The 12496-nt window shown below is 46.6% G+C and overlaps 1 protein-coding gene across 1 annotated transcript; it reads left to right on the forward strand.

Annotated features, from left to right (window-relative positions):
• Nucleotides 1-3233: 3233 nt before the first annotated feature.
• Nucleotides 3234-5171, forward strand: KPRP (keratinocyte proline rich protein). Its single transcript, XM_058536345.1, is given in 1 exon segment — nt 3234-5171. A coding segment is annotated over 1 exon segment (1938 nt).
• Nucleotides 5172-12496: the final 7325 nt, after the last annotated feature.

Here is a 12496-nt window from a genome sequence, read left to right on the forward strand (position 1 = left end):
ATGATCCTACTCAAGTTTGGAATGGTATCTGGAGACTCCTTTGGAATGAGTGATAGGATCCAGAACTCGGACTCTGAAGTCGGGTTGATCCGGGCAGAGACTTTCTCATGGGAGGGATTTCATAGACATGATTGGCATGTGCTTTTTATGTCACAAAACACTTTCATACCCATTATCTGACTTTATCTTCACGAGAACCTGGTGAAGTAAGTATTTTCACTCCCATCTTGAGGAAACTAAAGCCTAGAGAGCTAAATGGCTAATTAAGTGCTAAGTACTTTAGATCAGTTATCTCGCTTTAAGTCAATTATCTCATTTAATTCACACAATAATCCTATGACTTTTCTAATTCTTCTTTTTCTTCTCTTTCTTCCTCCTCCTCCTCCTCTTTCTCTTCCTTCTCCTTCTTCTTTCCGTTTTTGTTTTTTCCATTTTATAGATGAGGAATCTGAGGCTCATGGAGGTTAAGTAGCTTTCACGCCATTAGTAAGTACTAGAGCTCAGATTCAAGCCCAAATCTACCTTAATCTAAAGTCTCTGTTCACAAGCTTGGTCAGAATCTTAGATGCCGCCAGGGGCTGGAGGGTTACATAAACCAGTGGGTGGATTATTTCACTTTCCTTGAATTTCACCAAAGAAAAATAAGAGCACAAGTAAAATAATGGAAGAAAATTTATACTTTACGTTTCATTGTAGATATAAAGAATGAGGGAAAATTGTAGAACATAAAAAGTATATGTCCTATCTAAGAGGGGCAGCTGTTAATTGGGTTGATGGAAGGTGGGCTCACCTATGCCAGAACTTTTGATTTTAGAAGAAAAGCTGGATTTTAAGTAAAATCTATTTCTAAATATTAATGATTACTTAAAAAATTATGTGCCCAAAAATTATGTAGGCAAAAGATATCCCATCTTGTCTGTATCTGGCTCACAGGATGCCAGTTTATTATTTCTGTCAGGCACTGTGCTGTCTTTAAGGACTACTCCATAGCATTAGCTGAGCACCTGCTGTAAAGCCATCAGGCTACTCAGCTCAGGACTGGATGCAGCAGACAGACATTGATCCAGCTGTGCCTGTTGCTTATGGTTAGCATTTATTCTGAGTAGATGTTGGATATTTTGAATATCATTCTTGGATGGATGCTTTTGCATAAAATAATCCCCTTAATCCTTACAACAACTCAGGAAAGAAAATTTAATTATCTCCATTTTGCAGATGAGTAAATTAATACTCAGGTGGGTTTTAAAGGTCACACAGCTGTAAATAGCCAACCTGGAATGTTAGACTCAGCTCTGACCCAATGTTCTCCTCCTTCTGGAGGATTGCCTCTATCTTTGAGGTGATTTTAATTGCTTCAAATCAGGAAACTTTTCCTCTTTTATAGCTATCTGGTGAGAATCTGAGACAAGGAGGAAGGTAGGGGCCTGGAGAGAAGATACCATTGCCACTCCTCATCATCCCCACTACCAGGTTTTCTAGAGATGGAAAAGAAACTGATAGAGTGAAGAAGGAGGAAGAAAATAAGAATCTACTTCCTCATCGACACTGGGATGAGACACTCCCATACTCTACAGGTGACTGCAAGGACAGGCATACAGGGAGGGGACCAGTTGCTGGAATGCCAACCTGGGTGATGAGCCAGGCAGATGCCAACCAGTTGTCTCATGGTCTAAGCCAAAGCCAGAACCATTTATATAAAGACAGCCCTCTGTCCAGACACCTCAGCCTGAATGACTGCTTGCCTGCACGGAGGGTGAGTCTAGGGAATGGGTACGGGGATTGGGATGGGGATGATACTCGGAAAGTACCCAGATTCACAAGTGTGAGGCATAGTGAGGGGAGAAACTGGGAGCAGAGGAAGAGTGGTACATCAGCCTAAGGAGAAAAGTCTGGTGGACTTTTGGGGACATAAGAATATCTGTGGAGTTTGTGTGAAGAACTGGGGCACTGAAGTCAGTGTATTTGCCTGTGATAACCTTGCCCTCATCCTCAGGTACCATTTTCCCCTATCAAGACCTCTCTCCCTGGAAAGAATGCATTAGTAATTTACATTTTGTGACCAGAATTTTGTGTAGGGGGGTTACCTTCCCCAAGGACATATGTATTTAGATATTCTCTATAAATGGAGAATGGAAGGCTTTGCCCTTTATTGGAAGTATTTTCAGCGTTTCAGAAGCTTATTGAGAACTGTTTTGTTGGATGAGCCAATTGTCAAATCAGCCTTCCTGCTGTGCTGCTCTCTGGGCTGCCTGTACATGAACAGGCAGATTTGGGGAGGGGGGAGGTGTGGGGACTGCTCTCTGTTTCTCTCTGGCTTAGTGTGATGTTGGAGAGTATGCCTGCATCCCCCAAGTCATGTTTGTAATGCTGCTGCAGTGTAGAGCTTTACATGGGGCTGAATGTCAGTCTTGCATTTTCTGGATTACCCCATCTTAGGTAACTGCACCCTGCCTCTCAGAAGGGCCGGGAAGAAAATATTTCTGGGGCTAGCAGACTGTCCCACTTCAGGGGATTAATGACAGCAATCTGCATGGGCAAGTTGTCATGTTGGTTCTGAGCCTTTCCAAGGCTGGTGTGTTTTGCATATGTCCATGAGGGCCTGTTTAAACAAATTCACCCCAAAAGATTGGATATAGAGACACAAACATTTTATGTTGGGTTTGAGCTGCTCAGTAACTGACTGGATCCTTACTTTCCAATGGATAGTTTGAGTGGAGACTATTCTTGAGTGCTTGTTCCTATCTGTGCATTCTATATGTTTGCACATATCTGTGTGCTGCCAGTTCGTGTGTGTGAGGATGTCCAAGCTCCTGTGAGTGGGGAGTCCCTACTTTGGGCTATGGCCTTGGGATACTATGTTATCTCTACTTCCTGCAGAGCTCCCTCCCACAACTTAGGACCTGGGGAAGTGATGAAAATCCTCTTGTCATTACTTGTATGCCCACCCTCGAAGGGGAGACTCTGGACACCTGCAAACCTGGCTGTGCCTTTGAAACTCCCTCAGATCAGGACCTCAGTAAGGTCTTTTTGGCAGATCCAAGGCAGGTCCCCTGGGCCAAGGTGACTAATCTTGAGTCTGGCTAACTCAGTAAGGTCGAGGGTGGAGGAGGAAAGGTCAGGGAAGAAACAGGGTGTCTTCCCCTTGGTCCTGGCCCCTCCTCTCCAACAACTCTCACCCTCTTGACCCTAGTCTTTCTACCCTCAGGTCCTGCTCACCTGCCTGCATCAGAACCATGTGTGACCAGCAGCAGATTCAGTATTGTCTGCCACTTCCCCGCAACTGCTGCGTGAAGAGTTCCTCCTTCTATCCCTCCCAAGCCCCCTGTGCCAAGAGCCAGCTGTTGGTCCAAGTCCCTTGTGAGGTGCAAATTGTGGATTGCCCCACACCATGCCCAGCTCAAGTTTCCCAGGTGAAGTGCCAGGCTGCATGCCAGCCTGAGACCACCCAGGCTCCGTGCCAGGCTCCGTGCCAGTCTAAGACCAAACAGGTGAAGTGCCAGGCACCATGCCAGCCTGAGACTGCCCTGGTGAAGTGCCAGGCACCATGCCAGTCTAAGACCACCCAGGTGAAGGGCCAGGCTCCATGCCAGTCTGAGGTTTCCTATGTGCAGTGTGAAGACCCATGCCCTATTCAGACCTGCTGTGTAGAACGTCCTCCAGTTTGTTGTACCGAAACTTGTTATCTGGAATGCCCAGTCCAGTCCTATATACCCTGTCTAGTTCCTCAGCCTGTCCAGACTTACTCAGCGAGTCCCCCGGTGTACCAGACTGAGGAAAGATTCTCCACCCAGGGCCAATATCAGGGCTCCTACAGCAGCTGCGCCCCCCAGCGTCAGTCCCGGCCTTCATTTAGCACTTATAAACCCCAATACCCGACCCAGGGCTCTTATGGGAGCTTCACCACGCAGCCTCGCTCTCAGAGCACCAGCAGATGCCTCCCTCCTCGCCAGCGGCAGCCTTCTTACCGCAGCTGTTCCCCACCACGATGTTCTGAGCCCTACTATACCAGCTGCCTGCCATCAAGACGCTCTTCAGGTTCCTATAACTACGGCACCCCACCCCGCCGCTCTGAGCCCATCTATCACAGTGACTGTCCTCGGGGTCCCTCTTCAGGCAGCTCTCAGAGATGTGGACCCAAGTGCCAAATAGAGATTTCCTCCCCCTGCTGCCCCAAGCAGGTTCCCCCCCAGAAGTGTTCTGTTCAGATTCCTCCCATCAGACGCTGCTCTGAGAATTATACGCCACAACCCTCCTGGGGTACATCCTGCCCAGAGCTGAGGCCATGTGTAGAGCCACGTCCACTCCCAAGCTTCCGTCCACCCCGGCGTCTGGACCAACGTCCAGAGCCATCACTGCCACAAAGTACACTTCCTGCCCCACGTCCTTGTCCACGTCCAGAACCATGCACAAGTCCAGAACCTCGCCCGTGTCCTCCACCATGGCGATTTTCGGAACCCTGTCTGTGTCTGGAACCACGTCCAGCCCCACGTCCTCGCCCAGTGCAGCGTGAGCTTCCAGAGCTACATCCACGTCCGCAGCCCTATGAGCGCCCAGAACCTTGTCTACTTCCAGAGCCGATTCCCCTTCCAGTACGCTGCCCAAGCCCAGAGCCATGTGTGAAGCCTCTGAGCCGACCCATCCCATACTCGGGCCTAAATCCAATTCCGTGCCCAGGCTTCTGTGAGTCCAGTCCACACCACCTGGACACTGAGGCCCCCAGGTGTGGCCCAGCTGGTTATGACCAGTGGTGAGAGAGTGGTGCTAGCTGTGGACATTGTGATGTGTTTCCAGAGCTGTGGGGTCCGGGTGGTTGTGGAGACCAAGGAGGCACTTATGCTGGAGTAAAAGGTGGGGCCCATGCTGGAGCAAAGGGTATCTATTTTAAAGGAAATGTGGCTGAGACATCTCTGTCTCCCACCCTGAAAATATTGCTCCTCCTTTCCCAGCAGCTGCAATTTCCAATATGTTCTTGTTTGCATCTGTCCGATGACATTCAAAGGCTCCCTGCTGCACAGGTGATGTCCAAATTCCTTTGCATGTCATCTCAGGATCCACACCCAGGTCTCAGACTCCTCTCCAGTCTCACCTCTGACTCCTCCTCTGTACACAGTTCTAGCCAGACCACTCTGGCCACAGGGCACATCTTGGGTGTTCCTCAGGACATACCTTAGGTGTCTCTGCCTCCAAACCTCTGCTTATTCTTTCTTCCCTGCCTGGACCACTTCTCTGCTACTTCCAGCATCTGAAATCCAACCCATCTTTCAAGACCTCTTCCTTGTAGCCTCTTCTGCTTCCTCCTGCCCATAGAAGCCTGCACTGACTTCCTAGAACTCATTGCATTGTCCACACAACCCATTTGGCAACTGCCTTGCAACATGTCCTGAATTATTTTTTCATTTTTCAGGTGTGTCTGTCTTACCTGTCCAACTAGGTTGTAAACTCCCATTTGAGTGGAGTCAGAATATCCCTAAAGTCTCATGTTTCTCCTGTGGCAGACAGCTGCTCAGCAAGGATTGTGGGTTAGCAGCTTGAGCCATGATCTCTCTCAATGGGCAACCCCAGGATGGCGGACAAAAGGAGGCCATGCAACAATAAAGATGACGATACCCTCATAGCCTGGGTCCTGCATACTGCCTGTGTGTTACTCCATCCTGACTCTCTGGAATGAGTTTTTATTTTTTTATTCATTGTTTTTCTTCTTGGGTTTATTGTACCCGTGGCTAAGCTTTCCTTAGAAAGACCAGGTGTGCTGCCTTGTGGGTTTTCTATCTCCTGTCAGTGTCCCTGGCCCCTACTGGGAAAGCATGGATGAAAAGGCACGAGAAATGAGGGAAATGGAAGATAACTCTTGCTCTTCAATCTAGGGGTAAAGGTCTTCAGGCCGGGGTTGGGCAGGTCACCCAGCTCTGGGGCTGTAGTCACAGCCATGTGACCTCTGTGGAGTCAGGGGAGGGGAGAGGGAGCCTGTGGAGGCTCTCTGGGATACTCTGCACTGGATGCACTCTTCTTTTGTTCAGAATAAACTATTTACACTTTTTTCTTTTTGACGTAATCTAAAAGGAACATCTGAGGCTGACTCTGCATTCCTCCATTGCTCCCAAATCCCATTAGGCGTGGGTGGTCTTGGCAGCATGAAGTTGGGATCTGGGAGGGCAGAAGAGTGAGGGGTGCCTCTTCCTCCCACACCCTGCTGCTGAGATGAGCGCTGGATGGGGAATGAGTGTTCCTGAGGAGAGCCCTTCCCCAGAGGGAGAGAGTGCCCTGAGGCCACTAGGGTCTATGGAAGATGAAAGGGGCTCCTCTTAGGAAGACATCAGGGTCAGCTCTGTCCTGGGTCCGTGGAGGTCTGATCCGGTGCCACAGTCCAGAGAGCCCTGCAGCTCTCGCTCCATAGTTGGGCACCACAGATCCAGGGCCTGGCTCTGAGTATGTCTTTCTCTCGCCCCAGGGATCTAGTCCTGCTGTATGAGTGGTGGAGACCCAAGAGACCACCTGGTAAAACCCTGTGTTGTATAAAGGAAAACTGAGGCTCTTTATGTGACATCCACTCGTTCATTTATTTATTGACAAATGTTCATTGCTTACCTGCTAGAGAGGCACTGGTAAAAGGGACAGACATAACCCTTGTTTGCTCCCAGAAAGCTTACCACCTAGTGCATGTTCTCAAAGTGTGGTACCTGGACCAGCATTATCAGCATCACCTGGGACCTCATGAGAGATGCTAATGCACCAGCCTGGACCCACTGAGGCAGAGACCTTGGGAGTGAGGCCCAGAAAGCTATGTTTTAACCAGCCCTCCAGGTGTTTCTGATGCTCAGTAATGTTTGGTTATTACTAGTTTAGTGAAATGCCTCATGCGGGTAGAATATGAATATGTATATAGAGAGATATGTATATATATGTGTGTGTGATTTTATATATACATTTCCTCTAATGTCCACAACTGCCCATCACATAGGCATTAGCATCTTGCCATTTTGCAGAGTTGGAAACCTAAGTACACAGGATTTATGTGACTTGCCTAAGCTTTACAGTTAGACTCGATTTCAAGCCTACGCTCTTTTCTGCTACACATGGCACTTTTCGTCTTGGTCACAGAGTCTGCCTCTTCCAGAGGTCTCTTCTGTATCAACCCAGTCATTTTTCCACTATAATTTTTGAGTTATCTCGTTTATTGAAAAGGTTATTTTCACCAGTTCCACATTTGCTCCTTCTCTTAAAATCCAGGCTGCTGCAGCACTGTATCTGCTCTGTGGCACATGCCCCAGGGGCCTGGCAAGGCCAAATGGCTCCCACAGAGCATCCCTAGGTTTCCATCGCCCAGGACCCTGGGTGGGTGTGAGGAGAGCAGTATGGAGAGAGGCTTGGAAACCCTGGAGAGTGGATTCTCATTAGTTCTCTCCCCATGGTCTCAAGCACAACCCTGGAAAAGGCCCCCCTTGTCTAGAGGGTGAGTGAGGAGCAGTCCATCCCCTCAAGGTACAGAAGAAACACAGACTTGGCTGTGAGAGAAGGGCATTGACTCCTAAGAAGCCCCTCTTGCCCTGACACCAGGTGCAAGGTATAGGTCACCACACAGCCTCTTTATTCCAATGACCCATGACCTGGACTGTCCTCTGGGGGTAGACTCTGGTCTCCATGATAACTAGGCCTGGATATGGAAAGGGATTGAATGATGGTAAGATAGAGGGGTGAGTCAGGCTGGGACTGAGCCAGGGAACCCCCAATGGCCTGGTGCTCCCTCACAGACCAGGACTATGTGTGAGCCAGCCTCAGTGTCATCTCTGTAGCCAGAGGAGCTCAGGGCCAAACCCTCCTCCTGGGGAGCTAGTCTGAATTGGCCTCAAAGGGCCTCCACTTCCTCTGACAGGATGCCCATAACTGAGCCTCAAGGCAGACCCACAGTGAAAATTTACAGTCCATCTATAGCAGCTCAGAGGAAAAGGGCACCAGGAGTAAGTGTGTCTGCATGTCCTTTGGTGGGCTTTGCATATTTCTTAGCACATGTCTCTGTTTCTGTTGTCTCTGTCTCTATGCTTTAAAAGCTTGGGGCTCTTAAAATGAGTTTGGCAATGGGGACTGAGACCTCAGGAGCATGGTTGAACATTGGCTTTGGACAATCCTTCTCAGTCATTCTTTCCACTTCCCATCCTCCCACCATTCCCTGATGACATGCCTCCCAGCTCCCTGCCTTTTTCTTCTATGTCTACCATTTGAATAAAACTTAAAGTGTTCCCAGGACCAGGCCTGAGAATTTGAATTCCAGAGCAAAAAGGACCATTTATAAAGCTCTTTAAAGGTGTTCAAAGAACTGCAAGAGAGACTCCCCCCGCCCCGCTTTGAATCTCACAATAATCTGAGGCAACACGCAATAGCATTGTTCCATTTCTGTCGACAGACTAGTGCCCAAAAATGCCAATGCATTGGCCAAGTCACAAGCAGTGTGAGGCAGAGTTCAGCTAGGTTCCTATGCTTGACATCCAGCCATGCTGCCTCAGAACGAGGGCTTGGCTTCCAGAGATGGGGAGCTAAGTAGTCCAAGTGAATGTAAGAGAGATTGGGTCTAAAGATCATGCTTCCCATCTTGGAATCCTGTTTCTATCTCTCTGCAGTTCTCCATTCTTTGTTCTTTCTACACCTCCCTCCCTGGGATTATCATCCTCACTGTAGAATGAGGGAAATGCACTAGATGTTCTCAGTGGTTCCTTCCAGACCAGGTGAGTTATCCATAATTCCTCTTTGTCGCAGGCACTAGGCTAGGGTGAAATGGGAACCCACTTAAAGACACAGAGTCCCAGGGTCCATCCCAGACCTACTTAATTTGAATTTCCAGAGAAAGAATCTGGGACTTCCATTTGAAAATTATTCTGATCAGCTGGAGGTGGAAACCATTGCTATAGTGAATACCCAGGTACAAGAGCTTACTCAATATCTGCAAGGAGAGTTGAAACTTATACACATCTGGCCACAGCATGAGTAGGATGTGGACATAGTGGCAAAAATGGAGTTGATCATTAACTGTTTTTTGTGGGAGGTTTTATGAAATTACACTGTATATGGAGTCAAATTTTCTAGTCCTCAGTCTAGAAGCACCTCAAGACTAAGGAATCTTTTCCTTTCTCTCCATTAAATCCCGAACCCTACTGCCACCAAAAATATCCAGAATGGGTATTTTGGTGTATGGCCTTGTGCATGGCTGTGGGAGGGAGGTTGTCTGGTATATGGTACAGATATTTTTACTGGGAGATGGTAGGCCTAGTTTTGGTATGTCTCTACTTTACCTGGGCATTAACCCAACATTAACAGTGAGAAATTCCACATCCCATAGTTTGTCCTACAGACTAGAATAGTCATGCATGATAAGCAAATAGAACCGTCATGTGTGAGAGAATAGCTCAGCTGTTCATGATGGAATAGATAGGTAGATTGTAGTAATCAGAAGACAGGCAGTGCACATGTGGATACTTCACCAATGTGTAGGAGAATAGCCAGGTGGTGGACAAGGCTTAGACCTTGGCCATTACATACTCTTGATTCCTGACATAATTGGACATCCCAGAGGATCCACATGCCTATGGCCCGAAACTAGTTAGAAAGAGGTTGATGCATGATGATCCATATGCTTCCCCATCACCAGTGACCATCAAACTCAATCCTCCAAAAGATGAAGCTTCCTGACCCAGAAGACTAAACTAAAAGTATCTAGAAGCCTAGGAATAATCCAAGCTGTGCCAAACCTATCCATCATGTTCCTCACCACGTCTTGTCATAGGAGCTCTGAGCTGGGTTAACATCTTTCTTCCATTCTCTAGTTTTACATCTGTCATGAAGAAAACCGCTTATCAACTTGTATCAACGAATCCATTCATTTGACAAATATTTATTGAGACTTGACTATCTGCCAGGAACTGTTCTTGGTCCCAGAAACACAATGGTGAGCAAGGCAGACACTGTTTTGCTCATATAGAGTTTGAGAGACAATAGAGTTTGTGAGAGCTTCAACATGAGAGGCAGAGGGTACCATGGAAGCCTATAGGAGGGGTACTTGAGTGGGTCAAGTGCCTAGAGGAGGCAATTACCATTGGAGATATGAAAGATAAGTGGGAGTTATCTAGTGAATGGAGGAAAGAAGAGAATGTTTCAGGCAGAAACAACAGCAGTTATACTGTCAGCATAACTGACATAATGACAGACAGCCCAGGCAGGGGTATTTCTTCCTTACTTGACCATCATTCCTGGTTCCTAACGTGCTTACGGTCCCAGGGCTCCATCTTCATCCTGCTCTAAAAAACATCTTATCAACATCCTTATCTTAGAGGAAGACTTGAGAAGCAATCGACCTAAATTTCAGGTGACTTCAAGTTATGAGAGAGAATTGAAGAGTAGACGTCTGATTCAACATGGGTTAGAATAATGGACTTAATCTGACAAGATAAAATGGATTAGTAGATGTCTGATTCAACATGGGTTAGAATAATGGACTTAATCTGACAAGATAAAATGGATTAAGATAAATATGAAGTTCTGAATTTAAGTTAAAGATCAACTGCACTTGTAGAAGATGAGTGAGTGTATGTATAGCCGCATATATGGAGAAAGCTTGGTTGATTAAAATCTTAGTATGGACCAAGAGTGAGGCTGGCTGTTCTTAATAGTTAGGCATGATAGTGGTGCTTGGCTTGGCCCAGAGAGTGCACACATGTGTGTTCAGCTCAGGTCAAGTGGGAGTGAGGCTGAAGGATGATGACCTATTGTGCACCAGCCACCACCTGAGGCAGGAAACCTGCATCCTTCCTCATACTTACAACTTGAAAAGGTGCTATTATGTGCTCCAACTGATAGATAATGTCACACACACATGCAAAAATCTAGCAAGACTAACTATTTTGTCTGGTCACACATCTAAGACCTAATAATGCCAGAATCCAAGCCCAAGCTAATCTTGCTCCAAAACTTTGTCTACCTCCCTGTGGAAAGAAGAGTAATGTTGTGTTTTAAAAGGAGTAACATGTTGCTCTCTCCCATTATTTGAAAGGCTTTCTTTCATAAAAAAGTAAAACTCAAGAGCTTAAGTCCAATGGATGGAAATCATAAGGGGAAGATTCTGGCTAGAAATAAAGAAACAAATTTAATAGAACTGTTTGGAAACGGAATGCACTGTTTATACACACATTCAACAAATATTTACTCAATACTTAATTGAGTTCTTACTATGTGACAGGGACTCTTCTGGATGCTTGTGATATACCAGTGAAGAAAATAGATGAAGATCCCCAATCTCAAGGAGTTGATATTCTAGCAGAGGAAAACAGATAATAAAAAACAGAGACATATTTTTTAAAATTATATAACATATTAAAATGTACAAACTGCTTTGGAAGTAAGAACAAATTTTGCAATGGAGATGATCTGGGGATCTGGGTAAGCATCCCAAACAGCATAAGAAGAGGTGGGGGACTGAGTTCTGTGTGTGGCGAAAAGGGACCCTGAGGGGTGTGCAGCTGTGAACCAGCGTACAAGAATAGAAAGGGCACAGAAGAGGGTCATGAGACATGAGTCTGACCCCATCTCCACCACTTTCTAGCAGAGAGGTCTTAGCTTAGGCAGTCTCCCTGACACTCAGTTCCTTCATCTATAAAATGTGGCTAAAAACATACATACACTTGTCTGGGTCAAATTGAGGATTAAATAAGTTATTAAAAACACTTTGCATGTTATAAAACGCTACAAATATGTTTGCTTTTGGCAGTGAGATGTTCATCCCTAAGCAGAGAAGTAGAGGAAAGAGATGATGATTGGTCCTGGAGAACTGCCCATTTGATGAGGGAGGTTGGCCACAAAGGCAGGTCAAGTCCAGGCCTAAGCAGAGGCCAGAGAAGCACAAACAGGAATGAATGTGATCAGCTGGGGCAAGTCAGGGAAGACTTGGGGGAGGAGGAATTGAAGGAGTGAAGGGGCACGGAATGGTAGACAGGAGATGGATGGTGTGATTGGTGGTGGAAAATGGCTCAGGCAAATGCTGAATCTAGAGGAAGTAAAAGATTTGGGCACAGGAAGCTCACATACCATGGTGGATGTTGGGTTCAAGGATAGTGAGGCGAGCAGCTATCACAAATTGTCACCAGTGTGTTGATCCACCTAGCCACTTTGCCAGTGGCATGGTTTCTTGGGTCAACCAGAGAGAGAAGATGTACCAGAGGAGAGGCTCTTAATCAATCAGAAACACTTTTTAGCCTTGAATCAGGATTGGGCCCTTAGTCGCTGAAAGGCCTTCTGACTTGACCAGCCTGAATAAAAAGGCTGAATTGAGCAATCATTTTATTAATCAGTTATTTCCATAGCATTTCATCAGCGTTCTTCAGAGGTTTGTTTTGTTCAGTCAGAGACCCAGGAGCTGTTTCCAATGAGTATAGTTTTAATCCTCCTGTAGCAAAGCAGAGTTTCTCACCCTCAGCACTAGAGACATTTTGGACTGGATTATTCTTTGTTATGGGAG

This window comes from Diceros bicornis, chromosome 4 (genome assembly GCF_020826845.1).
Source record: "Diceros bicornis minor isolate mBicDic1 chromosome 4, mDicBic1.mat.cur, whole genome shotgun sequence".
NCBI classification, from domain to species: Eukaryota; Metazoa; Chordata; class Mammalia; order Perissodactyla; family Rhinocerotidae; genus Diceros; species Diceros bicornis.